Here is a 22,829-nt window from a genome sequence, read left to right on the forward strand (position 1 = left end):
GTTTTCATTTCCTCCAGGCGTTTTACCCTCCGGCATGTTACGTTACTGTTTCCTCTCTTGTACATTTTTATAAAAAAAGACCACTTCCTCTCTCTCATGAATGTGTGTTCAACAAACCGAAGAGTTAATGCCTGGCTGTTTCAGTCGAGTAGAGCCCTGTATTGTGTTCTGCACCATAGAATGGTGTGATCTTTCAGGGAGCAGAGATGCGCTGGCTGGTTCAATTTCGGTCTTCCCCTCTGTGACAGGCTGATGTTGACAGCAGTGGAGGGATTTCAAACTGCATTTCCCTGCCATCATGTCCAATTACTGTCACATGATGGGCTTGGCTTTGCTCCCCCCTACCACCTCCCACTGCAGTTATTGTTTATTTTGAAGTTTGTTCTAGGTGGTTTTACAAAGCAAGTTTCAACAGACTGACAGAAGTGGATTTCTTCAATCCTTTGTTTCGCTCTTTCTTTTGCCTTGGTTTGGGCATAGCATTTATACATTTAGATAATTGCTATTTTTTCTCATTTAATATTGCCTCAGGACTGTGTCTGGAAGAGACACATGTATATTGTAGTAAGCAGCTCATACTTTAGGTTAGGCAAAATATGCATATTTTACTTTTCTTTGTGTTGTTATAGTGGATTTTGTCGGATTTTCACACCATAAGGCACCATTTTCAGAGAGACTTCATGTCCTATTGTAGGAAAGATAATTACCAAAAGAGCTGAATAGTCATACAGCATGACTATTTAATGATTTATTAAACTATTTTATGTTCACAATATACTACAAGGAAATAACATCATTGCATTTTTGTCAATGGTTGACACCTCCTCACGCCCACGGGCCCCACATGCATATAGACACATGCACATTTGTGTGCACACACACATCATTTAACACCATTTAACTCACACAATAAAATATGCCTAAATGGATAATACCTATTAGCACATGGATGTTGACTCTCTTATCTCATGGGACTGAAGGCTAAGATTGAATTAGACCAGACAATGTTATCTGAACATTCTGTGTGCAGAGCATCCTTTTTCCCATGGTAGACGGGAGAATTCGCTCCTTCTCACATTCTGCCAAGGATTTCATTCTCAATGGGTGATTAACTACAATGCATCAGCAGGAAAGGCTTCGTCCCCATGCACAATGACCACGCTAATAGAGCTGGACCTCACTGCTTCAATGCCTGGGGCTGTAACTGTGTCTGAATACAGCCTTAAGACTACTAACCAGCCTGTCCTGTCCTTTCACTGGCCCTCCCCACTGAACTACAGATTGGGATGGTTGAGGACACTGGTCATAAAGAGTAAATGCAGAGAATATAATAAGGTCAATTAGATTGTCTTCATTCATGTCTCACCGTTTGTGATGATTACTGTAACCCGTAGCAGAGGCTACTTCTGCACTGTATTGCACTGCCTAGTGTCAAGAGCTGTTTTTGAAATTGTCTTCTTTTGACGCAGATTGCAATTGTCTGTGTAATATTACTTATCTACCGACAAAGTGTCTCAGTTTTGCACACCTGCGAGCTAAATTGGTGTTATGTGGTCCACTGAAACCAAAGATGAAAACATAACTGTCCGATTGTCACAAATAATGAGACCATTCCCTCCCTACCCTGCCTCTAAACGCCTCTCCTCCTCTACAGTATCTGTTGCATGTTCTAGCCTAACGCTGTGTAACTATTCTCGCTTCCGCAGAGAGGCAGAGAGATATAAAAAGAAAAGAACAAAAGGTAACACCAGACACCTGGACTGCTGAAACGAATAAGAGGCGATTAGGATTCCAGCCCTGTTGTTGTCATAGACCCAGTTAGACAGAGGCGGAACACAGACAAATGAATTGTGAGCACAGAACTGGGGAGGCAGAAATGAAAGAAATACCCATTAAGGACTCTCCTCTCTGCTTCAATGTCTCAATAATTTGCTCTAAATAGGTCTAGTCTCAGAGCATCGGGGCTGAACAATACGGTAAACACCACTGCAAAGAATGAGTCAACAACACAATAATGCTTTCATATGATTACTTGCTATTTACTTACTATGTATTCTACTGTAGTGCACATTCTGTGCATTCAAGAATTCAGTGGTCGTTCTCCTCTACAACACTGATAACAGGTTATACAGTATTAGCCTTATCTGATTGAATTAAACAATACCCTCAGATAGTTCTGCCATACAATGACTTCATGTTCAAGCTATTTGTTGAGAGGTGGTAATCACTCCTCCACACAATCTAATCGGAATTGTGTGGAGGAGTATTCAAATACACTTTAAAATACAGACCAAACCCTGTTTGTCTGAGGTTGGTCCTATATTCCAAAATGTCAGGTGTATGTTCAGCACAGTGTTGTCCCTCAGAATGACCGTTGTCTCCTGGTCACGACCTCCCAGTGGTTGATTTCCCCTTGTTTGTTTTTTTGTGGTGTGGTTTGTTCTTGACCCGTGTCATAGGCTTGCTGTGTATGTTTGCTCTTGCAAAGTGCTAAAGCCACTGAGTATCAACACCATGTCCTGATATTGACATACCCACACCAACACACAAGGTGCTACATGCCTGGCCGCTAATTAGAACTGGTTGGCCAAACCACTGTGAAAACAAACCCGTGGACTCAACAAGGCGACACTACTGGTTATTCTAACCAATGCTTTTTGCTTGGTTACATTCACCTGCCTGTGGTAAAAACAAATAGGTAGATACAGAGATATTTTTTTTTAGGGATACAGTAAGGTGAATACAATTGACAGATTGGAATATGATGAATATGATCACTGTTTTCTTAAAAAGCTGGCTGTGTAAGGGATCTCTAACGTTGCCAGTTGGAGGCTGGTGCAGTGCGTCACTTAAGTGGGCCTGTGGCAGAAGACGACTTCAATGAGCACTGTGCAATCCCACAGAATGTCCCTGGGCGTACTGCATAGTATAGCTATGCCTTAGGAATTCCTTGTGTCCTATGGTTGGCAGAGTCTCTAGTATGGATCCTACTCTGGCAGGGATATCTATGGACACCTAAGCTGCGGAGCCTAGGACCCTCAGGACTACAGGCATGACATTCTTTGCAATGAGCATAATGGAATCCTTTCACAGGTGGGATCTGGAAAAGCCATAAAACTATCAGTGACGGGGAAAAGATCTCAGGGGTTTGAAACATTCCTTCACTTAGAATCCCTCAGAGAGATAGAGAGGTGCAGGCAGACGGGCACTGACGTAGGCCTACTATACTGTATGTGGTCTTTTTGACACATGACTGTTTTTAACCTTATTATACCAGTTATATATTAGTTGTGCCACTGAGAAATGGCAAATTACTCACCTATCATTGTAACCACATGATCATCGAAATAGTAGATAATAGATCATATGGAGAGGAAATGGTCATTATGATCCGATTTATTTCCATCATGATAATAATAATAATAATAATAACTTTATTTGTATAGTGCTTTTCCTGCAAACGTTGCAGCTGAAAGTGCTTTAATCATTATATAATCATAATTTTATTATTTCATTTAAAGGCAATATTAAAAAGATGGGTTTTTAGTCTTGACTTGAACATATTTGCTGAGGTTGCATCCCTAATGTAAACTGGCAGTGCATTCCACAATTTGGGTGCATAAAAGGAGAATGCAGCCTCACCAAATCTCTTCTTTTGTACATGTGGTACACAGAGAAAGCCAGCGTCAGAAGACCTGAGAGCTCTATTGGGCTGATATGCTAGCAAAAGGTCTTTCAGATATTCTGGTGCTGTGCCAGTGAGAGCTTTATAAACAAGCAGAAGGATCTTGAAATCTATTCTGAACTTAACAGGAAGCCAGTATAGAGTTTCTAAAATAGGAGTTATATGAGCTCGTCTGCTTGTTTTGGTTAAAACTCTCGCTGCTGATGTACACAAATGTACACAAAGAATGTCAAATGGAACCATAGACTCATCCTTTCATTGACAATGCATAAGTCAGACATCCATAACGTTATATGAGAACATGGTCAACAGCCCTGGAGATTGCAGTATATGGAATGGTACCAGTTTTGTAGAAATGCCATAGAGTCATTTATCACTGAGGTCCGCTGTGAAAGAAGGACATTGCAGCCTGGGACAGCACATTCTGTATGGCCTTGCATGCAGAAGGCAATTCTGAAATATGTTGCTGTGTGCCACAGTATTCCTCTCAGCTCGGTAACTGTAACGTTTCTGTAAGCTGTGGAAAACCCAGCTGTGGCAGAGACAGGCTTTATTTTCACTTTAGTGTTTCGCAGCCAGGCTACACGTGGATTAAGTCTCTTTCTTCTCTCTCTCTCTCTCTCTCTCTCTCTCTCTCTCTCTCTCTCTCTCTCTCTCTCTCTCTCTCTCTCCCTCCCTATCTCTCTCTCCCCTGCCCTCTCTCTCTCCCTCTCTCTCTCACTCCCTCTCTCTCTCTCCCCCTCCCCTCTCTCTCTCGCTCTCTCTCTGAGCTTCGTTTGTTACTTTTAGACTTAAATGACATAGCATAATCCAGCAAATAATAATTTATTGACTCAGATTGATAAATATAAATAGGTTTTGATGACCATCCAGTATTTGAATTCCAGAGAACATTCCTTTCTACTCTCCCTTCGTTCTGATACAGTATGAATCACATGTATTTCCATTTCACAGCCTCGGAGAAACTGCAGCTCTCTTTTCTGTAAACACTCACTGACATCTGAGCCGTTCCTACAGCTAGCAGTAGACATATTATCTTTGCAATTTCATGGCGCTGCTCCATTATAATCATATAATCAGCATTTTTGCTTTGCCCTAACTACCGTGTTTCCCCTCTGCTTCCTGGTTCCCAGGCCTTGAGAGTGTGGTCAACGGTCCGCTGCAAAAGGAGGGTGGTGGTGGCCTTCTTCCTCCTCTTCACACTCTCTGTGATGATGATCAACACCCTCTCCTTCCCTGCCTCGGAGACAAGCCGGCTGCCCTCACGAGGCCTGCACTCCAGCAGAGGAACCAGGGACCAGGTCAGGGAGGGAAGGGCCACTGACGCCCACATCTACCTTCTCCCCCTCCCCAACGGCCATAGTGGAGCCTGGAAGCACGGCGATGGAAAAGAGTCAACCAAGCATCTATTGATGGTAGAGCCGCCCAAACTGGGAAGGAGAACAACTGGAATGATCAATGTAGAGGATGGAACTCACACAGAGAACATTGTCTCCAAAGGTCAAGTGAAGCTACTGAGTGGCACTAAAGAAAAGCATAGCCTCCAGCATGGCGCAGTCAACGCAGCACCAAAGCATGGAAGCCTGCTAACCAACTGCAGTGGTTCAGATCTCTCTCCCCAACCACATCCTCAGGATCCAGTTACGGCCCAGAGTGTCACAGCAAACCAAGTTCTATCTGAGCACAAATGCTCTCCAGATGGACAGAGGCACACAAGGCAAGGAGGGAAAGCCATTACTGAAAAGCAATCTGCGGAAAAGGTCTCCAGAGTGCTCGGGAAACATGAAAGGAAGTCGACATCCTCAGAGAGGAAGAGGCCCCGTCCGTTTGCACACACACACGAGGAGGGCTGGTCTAAGACAGCGTCGGAGACGAGGAAGGCTGACGCCGACCGGTGTGAGACGGTGGTTGAATGGGGTTCTACGGACGGTGACGACCAGAAAATAAGGACAGGAGCTCGGTCTCTTCCATGGCTTAGTCCAGACGATATCCAGAAGATGCAGTTCCTCTCGGGTGGTGAGGTGGACAGTAAGGCCAGGGTGCCAGCCCATGGCCAGGTCCTCCAGGTAGGGCTCACCCATCCTGGGGCACCGCCTGGAGACCACGGTGAGCATTGCCAGCAGGGTTCCTGTGCTCTGATCAAGCGCCCGGACGACTGGTTTGAGGTGTTTGCCTTCCACTTAGACAGAGTGCTGGGTCTGAATAGGAGCTTGCCAACAGTGTTGAGAACCTTCCAGAATGCCATCCTTCCCTATAAGTACACTAGCGGCACGCCCAGGCCAGTGGTGTGGTGGAACCCAGACATTCAGCACCTGGCTGACGCTGACAATGACCAGAACTCCTTCCCCATCTCCTGGCCCCAGTACCAGAGCTTGCTGAGGGCCCGGTGTGGTCATGAGGTGGCCCTCAACTCAACCCCCTGTATAGGGGTTCACCATTCAGAGTGGGGACGTCTGGCTCTCTTTGACTTCCTCCTACAGGTAAGGAAACCTGCATCCTTATCTGTCATCCTTTGTAAGCTTTGCTAAAGGCTATTGAGAACATCGATTCAAGTTTCATGACCTCAAATAGCTCTTAATGAAAGAGTCTGATTGAAACTTTTTTCGTATTTATAAAGTGTCACCGTGCTTTTAACAGGCTCTCTGAAATGAGAGAGTGATTTGTGTTTCGCCTGGCTGCGAAACATTAAAGTGAAAATAAAGCCGGTCTCAGCCACATTGCCCTGTTGATGTTGACTCATGTGGTCAGGCCAGGCCAGGGAACCCTGGAACCCTCAGAAACAGTTTGTGACATTAGAATTATAAGGTTCTATCTCCATTTTTGTTACATAACAAACATAATCTGAACCATTAGGTGTTTATTAATGCCTGTGTGATGTTCTTTTTAAAATGTAGACATTTTTTTTGTTAGTAATTCATAAAATACAAAGGTTCCATCTCACAAAACATAATGGAATGTAAAAACTTTGACGCTCAATATCTCTGAACTGCCCTAAACGGAGATAGAACCTTATCATTCTAAGCTCACGAGTTATCATTTGCATTTATATTTAAAATGTTCACTGGGTGGAATCTTCACCTTACAATAGCAGCCCTGCTAATGAGCCAATTTGAGCCTTGCTTGTACAGCCCAGTCTCATCATCTGAATAACTCATTAAACCGCTTTTTGATTAAAAGTCCTTGGTCAAGGAAAGAGCATGACTCGTTCCTTCTGGAGCGATAAATGTAATTGATAATCAGATAATGAATTTTTTCATGGAGCCCAGGTAAGGGTATGGTAGGGCAGCCTGTGGCTTATTATATGTACAACTTGATAAGTAATTATCTATCTCCCTGCTGGCCTGATTCATCGGAGCAGTTCAATTAAAAATCCAATAAAGCTCTCCTCTGGATATACTCAATGTTTGTCCCTAAATTAGAGTCAAGCTCGTTTATGATCTGTCGGTGATAATAATGAAGCTGGAGATCTTAATTGTATTATAAACGATGGCCTTATAAGAACCGGATCAGTACCCTTGTATCTTCTGTAGAGCTGATGTACAATAAAAACCTGAGACATTTTGAGGGGGTGTAATTACAGTAAGAGAGGGACATGCCCTGGCACTGCCCCTCTAAATTGAGTTGCATGTCTCTCTACAGAGCTACAGCACAGTATGTTGAACAACATGTTTTACAACCAAGCCATAGAGGGGACAGCGTAGATAGAGAGAACAATGGATCTTTGCAAATAGGGGCCAAACAATAATTATGTTCAATATTTCTAAAGAGAGTAACAAAAAAACCTTGACCTAAGGCAGCGTTTTCTCATCATGAGTACGGTAATTGATGCATGCATGTGCTGTTTGCATGCCAGGAGGAGGACGGCCTCTACAGTTCATCTCTGTGCTCCCCCACCCCAACCACACACACACACACACACACACACACACACACACACACACACACACGTTTCAGTCATCAGCCCTCCAAAGACCCAATGCCTGGCCACTGGCAGTGTGAAGTCAATGTCAGGGTTGCCATGGTGATGTTCAACGACAGGCAATCACGGATGCTTAAGGAATAGAGTGTCCACATTAGGAAGGAGAGTGTAAGTCATAGCACCTGCTTCTTTCCGCATCATGCTTCTATAGCCTGAGGAAAGTCCTTTCCTTTCTACTGGTCCGTGAATATTAATATACCCTTTTATATACCCATGCTAATGAATAGGGGACAGAGAACAGCTTGTTTTTGGAGAGAATGTCTTACAACGACTGAAAAGAAAAAAAGAATTGTCTCAAGAGGAAAAGCAAAACATCTCTGAAAGGCCTATAGAAATCAGGGCACAAATTGCATTCTTTCATATCCTGTCTCTAAGCGGGTTCAGTCTGAATGCTCACACTTTGGAGCCTATTTAAGCATTTCATCCACCCTCCCCATTCCATTAAATAGAAAATCCAGCTAGCGAACCAAATCAGCGCGAGAAAAATCTGATTAAGATAGAGACTGGCTTTTCAGTGAGATGGACTGCATAACTGTGTGTGTGTGTGTGTGTGTGTGTGTGTGTGTGTGTGTGTGTGTGTGTGTGTGTGCGTGCGTGTGCGTGCGCGTGCGCGTGTGCGTGTGCGTGTGCGTGTGCGTGTGTGTGTGTGTGTGTGTGTGTGTGTGTGTGTGTGTGTGTGTGTGTGTGTGGAGGATTTTAATAATGCATGAGCTCCTCTCCTTGCAGAAGTCAATACCTGTAACATGGCCAACCGCTAATAGCATTCTATTGATTCAGTGAAATTGCTGACTGGGACCCTTGAACACTTGTTCCTACCTGGTCGTTTAACACCTCTGATGGGGCTGATGTGTAACCTAACACCAATAAGCGTTGTGAAGGACACATACTGCCCGGGGAGAGCAAAATACCATGCGCCATGCGCAAAGTATCATTGCCCTGGATAGTACCTTACCTTACCATTGTGTTAATGTTATTGAGAGTGGGGCTTGTTCTGAATCTGAAGCTCGAGATGGTGTTGCGATTGTGTTTTAATTACATTCATGTTGTCTAGTTGGCTCATTGACTTCGGCGCGTTTGTTCACCGAGCGCTCCTTGCGGATTTTATTTGCGCTCTGTGTTTCTGTAACCGAAGTGCGGCGTTGTGAAGTTGAGCTCAACGCCAGAAGCTGTGTGTACAACGTGTTGAAGGTATCCATAACACTTTCTGAGATCTGTGCCACTAGAATCTGAATCTGAATTACTGACTTTGAATTTGAATTACTGACTTTGAATTTGAATTGCTCAATTTGAATTAAAAAAATGACTTTGAATCACATAATTTGAATTTGTATTGTTTAACTTGAATAACTGAATTGAATACAAATTCAAATTATGTGATTCAAAGTAAAAAAAAATATTCTAATTGAGCAATTCAAATTCAAAGTCAGTAATTCAGATTCAGATTCTAGTGGCACAGATCTCTGCCCATAGAAGTGCGCCGTTGTGAAGTTGAGCTCAACGCCAGAAGCTGTGTGTACAACGTGTTGAAGGTATACATAACACAGTAACATGAAGTATCGGGATATACCCAATAAAGTGATCACTTAAAGTAGTGTGCGTGATGCAAAAATAGTGAATCTGATCAGTTGCGGTTGTCATTTGCATGTCTTATTTTTCAGACTTGGTAGTGTAATATACAGTGTAATATACTGTCTCTAGGAGACTATTGGACTCCAGCCAAATTAGTGTTTTCTAGTGTGCAAGTGAAATGTAGCAGGGATGTGAGAACACTCCTCGAGGCGCCATAGAAGGGAAGAAAAATGGCATTGGCAGAGTTGTGCCACAGAGAAGACGTCCAGACGGACTCCAGGGGCATAACTCACCATGGTAACACTCCTGTTGGCCCTGTCTCCCATTTGTCAGTTCAACACCAAGGACAAAATGACGCAGCTGCTCCTGGGTGGCTCTTCATAGTTTGTTTGTTCCTCAGCTTGAGTAAGGAGAAGGTACCATCTCATTTCTCTGAGGAGAAGGTCTCTGTCTTTGAGGTATCGTACGCCTCAATCACTGAGATATCTTATCGTGATTGAGGAAACCTAGGCCTTTTTTGGTTAGGGTTTGGGTTATGACCGGTTATGACCGTGTTATTGTATACATTGTCTCAATATATCGTATGCTTAAGTTACAACATAGGCCTATGTGTGAAAATGCTGTTGAATAGTTTACAACAGTGGCTACATAGGCCTACATGAGCAAATATAATGTGATGGATGTCAAAATGGAGTTTTGTCATTTAAACAGTGCGTAAGCAGCAACAAGTCAGTAGTGTTGATTGAAGTCACTGAAGTGGAGTGTCACTGTGTCAGTGTACCCACAACAATATACTGTAGATACATGAAACATTCTGGTAGATACAGTATTTAAAAGTTTGGCTTAACTATAATACAATTTGCATTTTGTGTATATATTTGGTGGATATCTATTCAAATACTGCATTGATTTTATTGGCAAACTGAGCAGTGGAGGAAGAGCTTTCACTGGCTTGAACCGCTGCTTGCTGTAATCAACCCCTCTGACCTCAATGTCAAACTTGCCTCAGGAGTCTGTCTCATCTAAGTGATGGAAGGTCCCCTCTCTCTCTCTCTCTCTCTCTCTCTCTCTCTCTCTCTCTCTCTCTCTCTCTCTCTCTCTCTCTCTCTCTCTCTCTCTCTCTCTCTCTCTCTACTTCTCTCCCGCTCTCTCTCTATCTTTCTCTATTTTTCTCTCTTACACACCCACACCCCCCCACACACACACACACACCCACCCACACACACACACACACACACACACACACACACACACACACACACACACACACACACACACACACACACACACACACACACATACACATACATCATAAGAGTCATGAATTCTTAATGTATTCTTGAAGTATTCTCGACACTGCATAGAGTTGTTATGGAGTCTGGTGCATAGATCTTTTAATCCATGTTCCTGTCACCTCCGGTGCAGGTGAACGATCGTCTGGACCGTTACTGCTGTGGTTTCACACCAGACCCAGCAGAACCATGTGTGGAGAACCTACTGCATGTCAAGTGCAGCAATCCAAAGGATCTAGTGCTGGTTCACATCCTGGTAAATGTCATTGCCATGAATACATCTTTTGGATATTAGATGCTTTGTATCATTAAAAGAGTACAGATAGCATTTTGTGGAGAATAATATTTCTTAATTAAATGTTTGCTTTTTTATTTGCCAGCTGTAATAGAACAGGCTTGACCACTTCATATAATACCCACTTTAATATAATTAATCGTACCCTATTAGAACGTGATATATGAGGTTAATGAGTAGTAGTTGGCTGTGTAGTATGTATACATTATAGTGTGCTGGTGATTATATATGAATGTCTGTCTGTCTTTCTACCATAGGTAAGGAGGGCAGAGCCGTCCAGACTGGTGTTCATAGACAACGCAGGGAGACCCCTTCACCCCCATGACAACCTCAACTTCCGTTTAGTAGAGGGCATTGATGAGTGAGTGTGAACACTCACTGTCTTCTGGCTTTAGTCTAGACAAATACTTCATGCTAGACAATAAGCTAACAGTAGAGTGCAGAGGCTCAGTGAAGCTCAAAAGGCACAACGATTCTTCAATCTGGCTTTTCAATATCCTGCCAAGTGAGTGGGTGGAATTTCATCACTCCTTTCATAATAATATCAACGCATTGTTATTATGTATGAAAGAGCTAGATCAGAAATATAGCTCAACAAGAATGAACAACCCTGGCGAGATCAACTCAAATAAGCCATATCACAGTGTGCTCAGCAAAGACAATTGGGTATAATAGCATCATGTTCCATTGTCTGGTATCAGTGATTTCGTTAGTTGAAAGCAGTGTCTTATCTTCCCGGCAGGTTTCCTGAGAGAGCCGTGTCAGTTCTCCAGTCAGGTTGTTTGGAGAGCATGCTCCTCAGCTCCCTGTACACGGACAAGGACTTCTGGGACAGCAGAGGGGGAGCGCGTGGCCTGAAGCCTCTCATCCACACTGTGGAGCAGAGAGGGAGGATCCTACTGCAGCACATCCACGACAAGAGACTGAGACTGAACAGAGACCTGTGAACCCAGCCCGCAGTGCAGAACTGGACCCCATCCAGGCAGGTGGTGCTTGCAACAACCCTCCTCTTGGTCCCGGGTAGCCCAAAGAGAGACAGCCTGGTGTATGGGATGAAACCCCGCCCCCGCATGCCTGTCTGCTCTGGATCAGTTCATTTCATGCTGTTTCCCATAAATGTTGAATCCATAGATCTTGCCAAATCCCTTAAGGCAAGCAAATGAGGTTAGTCAAATTGCACCGTCTCATGCAATACACTCAAATAAAAAAGATTTCCCACCAATTAAGGTTACAATACAAGTCACTGCCTGTTTTGAGGAGATTTTCTGCAGATTGAGTGAATGATTCAAATGTCTGTTTTACGAGATAAACATTTGCCTATAATCTAGAGATTAAAGAGGGGGATCGATGAATTGACTCTGGACTGGATCCAGTGCTCCTCTTGGTAAAGAAAGATCACACATTCTGTATTTTCTCTGTATGTTTGGCAAGAATGTGCCCCCTTGACATTTTATCAGTATATAATTATTTTTGCTGCTGGAGACATGAAAAAGTTGATACTTCTTGGCACTTACAATAAAGGTTCCTTTGAGATCGTGGTGCGTTCTGTGTGAAGAACAGATGGTATGATTAGATTTTAGTTTTTTATCACACTTTAGACAGTTTCGAATGAATTAATTATATTTAGCCCAAACGCTGAACACACATTTGAACACACATTCAGAGCATCGTTGTGATATTATCATATTGTTGGATCATTCCAATATTCTTTGGATCAATGACATTTTCTGCATTTCATGATGGATTGTTGTGGGATACTAATGACTACAATCTATTGTTAATGAGGTGTGTGCGTCACACCCAGAGTAACATCCAGCATGGTGGTAGTCCAAGAGGCAGAATATCAAAGGTCTTCACTTCACTTCCCACAACTCATTTCTCAGCTGCCATATTTCACAATAATTACCGTATTCTTATTGTTATTGTATAAAGAGACCTACTGTGTAACAGCAAACATGGCCATTAGTGCTTAAAATGATATGGATGGATGGTTAAGAATACTTCATGTCTATCGTGACCCATATTGTATTATTATTTAAAACTGCTGTAATGCTATATGAGTTCAGCTAATGACCCTTGTTCCCAACGATACACAGTTACATAAGAGAATTAGGTCCTTCATATTGAATGGATACATGTTCAGATGAGGTCTGGGTGTCCAAACCTGAAACAGATGTTTTAGCCAGGCCTAGCAGCGGTCCACTGTTCTCCAGGCAGATGGTCAGGCTGTCATGCTGTTCTGGGCTGTCTACCCCAGTGGAACCGCGAGGTGATTTGCTTCACTTGTGGTATGTGGAGTTTCCATGGCCTGCTCGCCCTGTCCTGTCTCCTGTTAGTTCAATTATGCATGGAAGGAGCTCCCTGAAGAATGTTTGTGTCTGATAGAAGGGGGGTGACAGGACTTGAGAGGGAGGAGCCTCTTATTCACCACAGATCAATCCCTCACCGATACGCATCGCAATGAAAAGACATGGTGGAGGTCAACAATAGCTTCCCAGTCAGTCAGAGTTGTTCTCCTTGGTGCTCTGTTCCCATCAACCGCCCCATGATGGGGCGGCTGTGGCGCAGGAGGTAGAGCCGCCGTCTAATGATCACAAGGTTGGCAGATTGGTGGTTTGAGCCCCGGCTGGCCACACGTCGAAGTGCCTTGCATGGTAGCTTGCCGCCATTGGTGTGTGAATGTGTGTGTGTGAATGGGTGAATGAGAGGCCGTTGTAAAGCGCTTTGGATAACGGCGCTATACTGTATAAGTGCAGTCCATTTACCATTTGATAACTACTGTAGCTGAGCACTCATAGCAGCTACCATACATTGATAAAACCAGGATGCTCTATGAATGTTTTGCATGCAAGATGCAGCACTATAACTACCCAATCAATATTAATCACCAATCAATATTACAACCTTTAGCCAGTGATAGTTCCTCCCATTGAAGGAGCAAATGTTAAATTAGATATCAGAAAGAATTGCGGATGCTCTTTGACATTAAAATGATGATGATTCCATATCATTCCCACATGAGAGGAAATGCTTGAGGAGATGATTGGGATCTAAATAACTTAGGTCTCCAAGTTTGGAATTATCAAGGCAGTAGCGGACATTTTTCAATTAACCGTGATAAGAGTATTAGCTTTCTGCTAGTGGGTTTGATCTAACTGCATGTGACAGTCTCTGTTAAAGATGAACCTCTTACCAGAAATCCTGGTAAGAGCTCAAAGCTCATTAAACCCACTGAAATCTCCCCAGATCAGTGCTGCCTGAACTATAGCTACTACTGCTATCCGCAAGCTAATAAAAGTGTGTTTACACATTCACTGCTGTGTTCAGCATTTAATGCTATTTTTTAATAGCAGATGTTAATTCACCATAAATAAACCCAGAACAGTCCTTGGCACCTCGTTCCCAAGGAGCTGATAGTGTGACTCATCTGAGACAGACAAGGTCCACAGGCCCTCAGTACAGTTTGACTCATCCTCCGCCACTGGACCATTCTGTTATTTGGCCGCAGATCACAGAAACATTTAGAGTTGAAAAAAAGTTCACTTCACTTGTCATCTGATCCACATACAGTAGGACCATCAACTATTCTTTTCTCTTTTCCATGTCTCTTCTTTGCCGGTACAGTAGGTAAGGTAAACACTGTATATATGAACCTTTTGATAACATGAGTCACAATGTTTTGGATGCATTCACCAACTCTCAACTCCCTGCGAACGTTGGAATCAAATGCAGTAAAAATAGTCTTTTGCGGGGGGAACATAAATCATAAAAAGCCCTTACAGCTAGACAGGTACAACAACTAAACAAACAGCCTCTAACCAAAGAGAAACTTTTGGTGTTTCTTTGCCAATGTCTTGCCAATGTCTTCGGAACAGAAGTAACTGACATGTGTTTTTCTAATTCTTTTTATGGAAACTTATATTTCAATTAATCATAACTCAGGGAGTGATTGTTATAAACATGATTACAGAGGGAGAGAGTACAGCTAGGGGATAATTATATATCTTATAGAGAGTTCAGAATTCCTTCTCTTTGTAATTGCATCTGTTGACTGGCAGGCCCAACAAGAACAAACCCTCCGGGCCAACCAACACTTCACAAAACTGTTATGCTGCAGCGCAAAATGAAAAAGCCAGACCAAAAACAACACACCCGTTAGGCTGTTTTGTCAGCTGAGGACCGAGTGAAGTATAACTGCCGTCCTTGCCTGCTGTCACCTTCATCTATGTGAAGCCAGAGAAACCGTTCAAGACATGGAAAAAGGCTTGTCATAAAATTTGAGAAAAGTTTGCTAGCTTTGTAAACCACAAAAATGCAGTTGGTGTAATCATACAAAATAGGGATTTTGTATGATTGTAGAAAGTACCACAGATGTTGATGGACCCCAATTATATATACTTTTTTTTTACTGAATCTGGACACGGTACACACTGGAGAGCAAAACATTTCCAACCCACACTCTCCGTCAGCTTCTCATTATCCTTTTGGTGAGTGTTAACTAATTCCGGTAGCGTTGCCAGTTTGGAGGCTGAAAACAACATTTGGATGATATAAACCAGCGCACTGGCAGAGCCTGTTTCCTGTGTCGAAATGACATAGACTGCACCCAAAAACCTGTGTACCATGTCAGTTGTGCACAGCACACTATCACTTCTGCCACAGCATCTTGTAGCAAAGCTCATTGAAATTCAGTCATGAAAAGAGTCATGGCCCGATCGGCCTCTGAATCATAGGCGTAGCCACTTTCCTAAAATGTTCAAATTAAGATTTATTCCAGCAGAGCTCAAAGTTTTAATATATTTTGCACTGTACTCTTTTGCATGACGCTGATGATATGTTGCAGAGTCTGAATGTGTTGCCAAAGCATGTGTTCTCTGGATGAGCTTTTGAGGAGCACAGTGAGGTGGCTGTTATTACTCTGCAGTCTCCTCGTTTGTAGTTGCCGCTGATTAATTTGAGAGTGGCTATCCCATTAACCCCCTCCCTAGGCCACATTAACCACACGCTAGCCTGAACAGGGAGGTGGCTTCACTGCGCTATGAGAATCAGCATTATGGAGTTGAACACAATCACCAAGTACAGCACTGAGCCATGAACAGTGTCTTGCACTGGACATCATAAGGCATTGGGAAGATAGGGGGCTACATTTTCATTTGAATGACTCATATACTCACCAATTTAAAACACTTGACAAATTTGTATGACCAAAGATTTCCATTGTTCTGTGCCCTTTGGAATGTATTTTTGTGACCTCGCCCTCTATTCCAACCATAGGTTCCAGTCTCTGCATTGTTTAAGTAATCTGTGCCGTGTTCCTCCCTCAAAGAAAACATGAACAGACCCCAGAGGGAATCTTTGCCCTACTCTCTCTTTGCATTCAGGAATTTAGTAACGGTACACCACACCACCTCATGTTTATTAATGGTGATGTCTTTGGGCTTGTTCCCGGGGCTGTGCGGGACCGTAGGATTGAGAGATGGAGAAAATGAAAGAATGAAAGGAGAGGAGAGTAAAGGTAAGGAAAAGATAGGAAAGGATAGGGAAGGAGAAAGGAGGGAAGAGAAGAGAAGAGAAGAGAAGAGAGGAGAGGAGAGGAGAGGGGAGGAGAGGAGAGTAGAGGGGAGGACAGGAGAGGAGAGGAGACGAGACGAGAGGAGAGGAAAGGGGAGGAGAGGAGAGGAGAGGAGAGGAGGAGAGGAGAGGAGAGAAGAGGAGAGGAGAGGAGAGGAGAGGAAAGGAGAGGAGAAGGGAATAAAACAGTCCTTATACCACAGGTAGAGGAGTATAGAGTGAGAGAATGAACCCAAGGCTTGTTCAAGGCAGTGCCGATAATGAGAGAGTCTTGACGGCTCCTCTCGGGTGGGCGGATGAAAGGTGCATTGCCACAGGATCACAGACAGCACAGTCTCTCCGCTGCTCTGCTGTGGCATTAACGAGTATGTGAGTAATCATGTTCTAGTCACTTCTCCGTTGTGATGTGCAAGCTATCAAGGTTGATATCTGAGGTAGCAATGACGAATGATGATTTGGTCATAAACACATATAGCTCCAAATGTTAGCTGTTCAAAATGTTCAGCACTCAAAATGTGAGCTGTTCAAAATGTTCAGCGCTCCAAATGTGAGCTGTTGTCTGGTTATTGTCTCCAGGCTCAGTCAAGATAAGCTTGTGAATTGTTAGGTAACACTAATATGATAGCACAAGAATCTATTGTGGTCCAAAAAGCGACCGTAACCCTTTCAAAGATGTTCAAAGAAAAAAAACACCAAGACATAGAAGGGCTGAATTATTCCAAGTTCAAAGCATGGAGTAGCTTTCCTCTTGGTATAGTCAATGAGACATAAACCTCACTTCAAACACAAGCAGATTAACCTTGCTGGCTTCCCTTCTGCATTGGGGCATTTCTGCAAATATAAAACCCCATTAGTGAGTCACCGCTCTCTTTTGGAGGGAAAAGAGCCCCTGGTTTAACACTGCAACACCATGTGAATACAAAGCAAAATACTTATACTGCCTCTACAGTCTTGTACATACATGAGCAAGTCAGTACCTGACCACTTTGACTCCTGAATACATATTACATGAACTGCCTTGGCTTGCGTTGTTTGCTGTGAAGGGACCTTGAGCAAACAAAGGAAACGAAAAAATTAAATTCATCACATCCAGCTAGTCCTTTGTGACCAGTTGATTACAGAAAATAAACAGCCTAATAATACATAAGGACTGACTTAGATTGACACCTAGTCTGCATGAATAAATCACTTTCCAGGAGGTGTATCTCTACTGCTGTTGCCACCAGGCCCACTGGCTGGTTCACATTATGGACAGCCAGGGAGCAGACTAGTCTCCTTCACAATGAGCATCACATTATCTGCCATTTCATTATCTTTTATCATGTCCCTCCTGGCTGCTTTCAGGGGAATGTGACAAGCTCTAACGGCATTTAATGGTGACTCTATGAGACCCGTTTACGCTTCAGCAGCCTCATGTTCTTTACAGCCACCACGTGAATGTGAGGTTCTTCTTCAGTTGCTATATTACAACCACTCACTCTGCTCTACCGACCAGGTCCCCCTGCCACTCTACTCCAGGGAGGGGCACTGTCACTTACCCATGTGCTGCCCATCTGGGCTTGTCAAAGCACATCTCATCTCTCTGGTTAAGCTGGCAGAAAATCGCCCACGGTGGAGAGAGTAGGCCGCACAGGAGAACTAAGGGACACCGAGAGGCTACTGACTCTGAGAGAGGTACTGTAGAATGTCATGAATTACTTTTTATAGCAAAGAGTATGTGTTCAGGTCAAGAGTGCGAGCATTCGCTTTCTATCTCCAAGATGCTTTTTATGTACCATTATGTCCACTGGCTGGACATTCTACTTAGATTTTTTACACTTACATTTACTCTTGCATGACTTAGTATTGCAATTATTGATAACTTATTTTGTCTTGAGGTTCATTTGCAATTTGCCAAATCATCATAGTTCAGAAGAAAGTGAAGTCACTTGTAAACTGCTTTCATTGACAACCTAAATACAGGTGTCACCATAATGTGCCAAAGTCAAAACAAGCTGATTTAACTGTACCGTGGTCCAGTTGTAGACTTACTAGAGTACTTTTCTTTTAGTTTGCTCAACTTTGTTCACAAACACACAACACCACTGGCTACAGCTGGCAGTATACTAAATCAGTAATCATTTCAATATTATTTGCTGAAATGGTGTATTGTGCTTAGTATTCCAAGCTTATTGTCTGAGCAATAAAAAAAAATACACAAACAATGCAACAGATAAAAAAAGATTGTTACTTTATTCAATCAATCACAATTACTCAAAATGATGTTCTTTCTGTCTGCTCATTGTAGTAAACATAAGATATGTAATGTATTTTCAAATATAATTTCTTTACTGGAGGGAATAGACTTAAAACTAACACGCACAGAACATCATCACATTTAGCACAATGAACTACAATGGTTAAAAAATAAATAATCTCTTTAAAACAAACAATGACAAAGCTGCATTTTAGAACATAGTCTATTTCTAAAACAAAATGGTACCACATCTGTTAATTCATATCTCAATCAAAAAGGAAATATGATAATTCTATCTCAGTAAGAATTCAGTTTTTATCAGTATAGGCTTACCTCATGTTCAATGGGGGATATTCCCAGACAACCAGTACCTACTGTACTGCCATCATCTGAGATGATTAAAAATGTCATATCGGAATCATAGCAGAAGGCCAACCATAACGAATAACTATGACGTCAGTTCATGTACAATGGCACATACAGTAAATTCCACACATTGGCAATGGTGAACTGTGTTTAGTGCCATTCAAGGGGTGAGAGACAATCCTTCACAGTGCTAGATTGGCTAACACAGTCATCACTCTCAGTCACTCCCAGCTCATGTCTCAAAAATAGGAGATGCTACACTGTCAAACTAGCAACAAGCTTAGACTCTCTGCAAAAAAAGAAAACTTAACCCGAGGGATGGAGATATCAGGGCGGCTTGTCTTAATTAGTTTGGTTTTACACAACGCAATTAAATGCAGCAGGCAGCAGCATTGCACACCATTACTCAGCTCTTACCGAATCACGGACGGTTAGCAGCACTGATGAACCATAGAGTCAGTTATTCGTCCAGATTGATCCAGAGAGCATTGCAGTCATTACTAAACTTTCCAATAATTCATTAATTATAGCCAGGGTTTATGCATGCATACAACCTACCCAAAATTACAATTATCACAACCGTAGGTGCTAACAATAATTAGCAAGTAGGAATTCGGATCCATCTCTGAACCTCAGTGGACCGCATTTTAAAATAGCACCCTTGAACTCAAAATAGATGTTACAGTAGGACAATGAAGCTTCATCAACCTCCCAGGCCTACCTGTACTTATCTGTTGACACTTCAGGCATTCAGATTATAAACCATAAATAGGAGTACCACTCAAACCTAGCGGCTGCAACACAAGAGGAAGAAAAGAACAGAACCTTCATACAAACACATCACAAAAGAACTCCTTCATTTCAAGGAAGACTGTTCATAAAAGACTGCATCATCGATGAATAATGCATGCTCTAGTCTGTATCTTTAGAAAACTGGCAACATACAGTATCTTGCTAGAGACATGGAATCTATAGAATCTTTTCATCTGCCTTAGATAAACCTAGAAGAGAAAGACTATTACATACAGGCCAAATGGCCTAGGTCAATGGCAATAAAGCACAAGAGACCCAAATCACAACTAATATTTGAAAACGTACTATAACAGTGATGTGACCCTATTTTCACTTATTTTTCACTTTGGTTTCTCTTAAGGTTTTGGCAAGATCCTTCAATAACAATGATGTCATAAGCTACCAATTAAAAGGCGGTGTGACAACGCAGCACCTTCTTTGTGCAGGAGGACAGGCTGAGCTACAAAGGTGTGATCTATCAGCTATTGTAGAACAAAATGCTCCAGTATGAAACCAAGATTCTCCCAAAATGACACCTGTAGTACACAGAAACCCTACAGTACTTTGCATACTCCAATAGATTCAGGTACAGGTATAGTTTCAGGGTTTTTGACTAATAAAAAAAAAAAAACTGAAATACATGTAATTCATATGCATGCAATAACATTTTGCTCATAAATAAATCTGTTGTAGAAGACATCTTGAAAAAGACATGTTGTACAGTATTTTCTCCTAAGGTACAGATACTACAGCCTTAAATTCAGCAGCCTAAATGTGTCACTGTGTCCCCGCCTGTTCAGGCGGTTTGAGCTTTCTATTCTGTTGGCATTTCACACTCCTCTGCCCTCTATGGGGAGCACGCTGGGCCTTACTGTCTCAAAGCGATCAAACACAGCAGCACAGGCTCTAATCCAAGACACAGACCAAATCACACCAGCTATCCTGAATCTGAGACACCCAGACCTTTCCAGCGAATAATCCTGTCCCAGTGTTTGATTGTCTGGAACAAGTTGTCATGAACGTGTTGAGACAGTACAAGCACACTGAAGTTAGGTTCTACACATCAATACATCTGCAAAGGGTCCAAGGAGGTTTTTGTTAAAGATGCATCGCACCCACACAAGGTACGTGGTAAAGGGCTTAATGTTCTCTGAGAAGGTGTAGTTCTGGTGGGGGAGAATGTAAGGCATGTACGTGTTCTCTCCTTGCTCCTGGATCCACACTTCGTATTTAACCTCCCTGACCTTCAAGTACTTCAGGTTCCAGGGAATCTGCCAGGACACGGTGAGCTTGGCCTCGTCGGTGGCCTGGACCGAGGTCTGGCACTGGGGCTCTCTCACTCGGCCTGGGTGGACCGTGCTGGCAGGCTTGGCCTTCTTCAGGTTGGGCCTGGTTTTCAGGGTCTCTCGGAGGGTCTCCAGTAAAGAAGGGATGTCCACTACGGTGTCCTGGTAGATACGGTAGAGCCACTCTGGGTTGCGGCAGCACAGGTGCCTTGGTACCTCTTTACTGGCCAGGATGCGCTCTTGCTCGTCCTTCTCCAAATGGGCGATGCCTCCCTGCTCCCACGGCCTCTCAGGGTAGGCCACCGAGTTCTCCTCTATCATGTTCCTCCAGGCCACATACTGCAGGTCCATGCCAGGGAGTGAGGCCAAGGTTTTGTAGGGAGCGTACTGCTCTGGATTCACTGCATAGGGGAAGAGCTCGACCACTGCGGCTCCCCTGGGCAGGAAGAGGGAGGACACCAGTTGGGCTCCGTGCATACTGACTAACATAGAGGCCTCACTGAGCAGCTTCACAATACTGGCAAAGGACTGCTCCTCCAGAGACACAGTCACAGCCTTCATCTGGAACTCCTGTGCTAGGGCCAGAATGAGCTCTGCCTCGTTCAGAATCAGCCTGTTAATGGAACGGCTGAACACCACTATGTACTCCTCCTTCTCCTCCGCGCTCTCCTCTCCTCTTGTGACGTTGAGCTTTTCCATCAGAGAAGAGGCAAACTGGCGGATCTCGTTCCCCGAAACGAGGATGTTGGCTTTGGGCCCTTGCGGCTGGACGAAGCCGTACTGGTACCATGTGGTCATCTTGGACAAGCCCACGTAGGACTTGGTGAAGCACATGAGTTTGCCAAAGTTCCTCAGCTGCTCTTTCAGCAGTGGCTGCTTGCTGCTGAGCAGGCGGTAGAGGTCGAAGTGGGGGCCTTCCCCCCAGCCCTCCATGAACACCAGCCGGGCCTCGTCGTCCAGGTCCGAGTACTGCCGCATGGTGTAGAAGATCGGCAGCAGGTCGTCGTGGAAGACGTGCATCAGGTTGTCGGGGTTGAAGCGGTTCAGGATGAGGGTGACGTCCGGCACGAACACGGGCTTGGGCATGAACTTGAGCGCGCCGACGGGCAGCTCCAGGAAGTTGAAGTACTGGGTGTTGTGGTCCTCCACGGAGGACAGGTCGAGCAGGGCCGGCTGGAAGCGGCGAGGGCCCAGGTTGGGCAGCATGACCGAGGTGTTGCTATGGAAGAAGATGAACTCCTCGGCCTCGGTGGAGTAGCACAGGTAGTCGAAGCGGCAGACGCGGTCGGTGTGCATCTTGCCGGTGCAGACCATGAGGGTGCCGCGCTCCTGGAGGGTCAGCAGGGCGGCGTGGTAGTCGATGTGGGCCTGGGACAGCTCCTGGGACTGGCGCGTCAGCTGCAGCTCCTCCTCCAGCACGGTGGCGTGCTCGCTCAGCTTCACGTACTTCCACAGCAGGGCGGCCACCACCGACACCAGCAGGCCGTTCAACACGGCGGCCACGTTCATCCTGCAGCCCGCCGCGCGCATCACAGCTCCGCCTCCGGCCTGACCTCCGACCCCAGAAGCATGCTCTGCCACCCGCAGTGACACCTGCGACGCAGAAGAGAAGAGGAGAGAGGAGTGTGAGACACAGAGAGAAGAGGAGAGAGGAGTGTGAGACACAGAGAGAAGAGGAGAGAGGAGACTAAAATAAAAACAGGAGAAGCAACTGTACAGAAGACTATTACCGTAAGTAAGCATTATAACTGGGACAAG

The 22,829-nt window shown here is 44.0% G+C and overlaps 2 protein-coding genes across 2 annotated transcripts; one reads left to right on the forward strand and one right to left on the reverse strand.

Annotated features, from left to right (window-relative positions):
* Positions 1-1,152: 1,152 nt before the first annotated feature.
* Positions 1,153-11,767, forward strand: gask1a (golgi associated kinase 1A; the record flags this gene model as incomplete). Its single annotated transcript, XM_080541065.1, has 6 exons — positions 1,153-1,200; positions 4,819-4,986; positions 5,320-6,165; positions 10,659-10,781; positions 11,078-11,181; positions 11,563-11,767. The coding sequence occupies 6 exons, from the start codon at positions 1,153-1,155 to the stop codon at positions 11,765-11,767; spliced, it is 1,494 nt and encodes a 497-aa protein (XP_080397191.1).
* A 9,067-nt stretch (positions 11,768-20,834) lies between these two features.
* On the reverse strand, positions 20,835-22,601 carry pomgnt2 (protein O-linked mannose N-acetylglucosaminyltransferase 2 (beta 1,4-); the record flags this gene model as incomplete). Its single annotated transcript, XM_080540173.1, has 1 exon — positions 20,835-22,601. The coding sequence occupies one exon, from the start codon at positions 22,599-22,601 to the stop codon at positions 20,835-20,837; it is 1,767 nt and encodes a 588-aa protein (XP_080396299.1).
* Between the last annotated feature and the right edge of the window lie 228 nt (positions 22,602-22,829).

The sequence above is a fragment of the Nansenia antarctica genome (assembly GCF_963989245.1).
Source record: "Nansenia antarctica genome assembly, chromosome: 10".
In the NCBI taxonomy this organism is placed as follows: Eukaryota; Metazoa; Chordata; class Actinopteri; order Argentiniformes; family Microstomatidae; genus Nansenia; species Nansenia antarctica.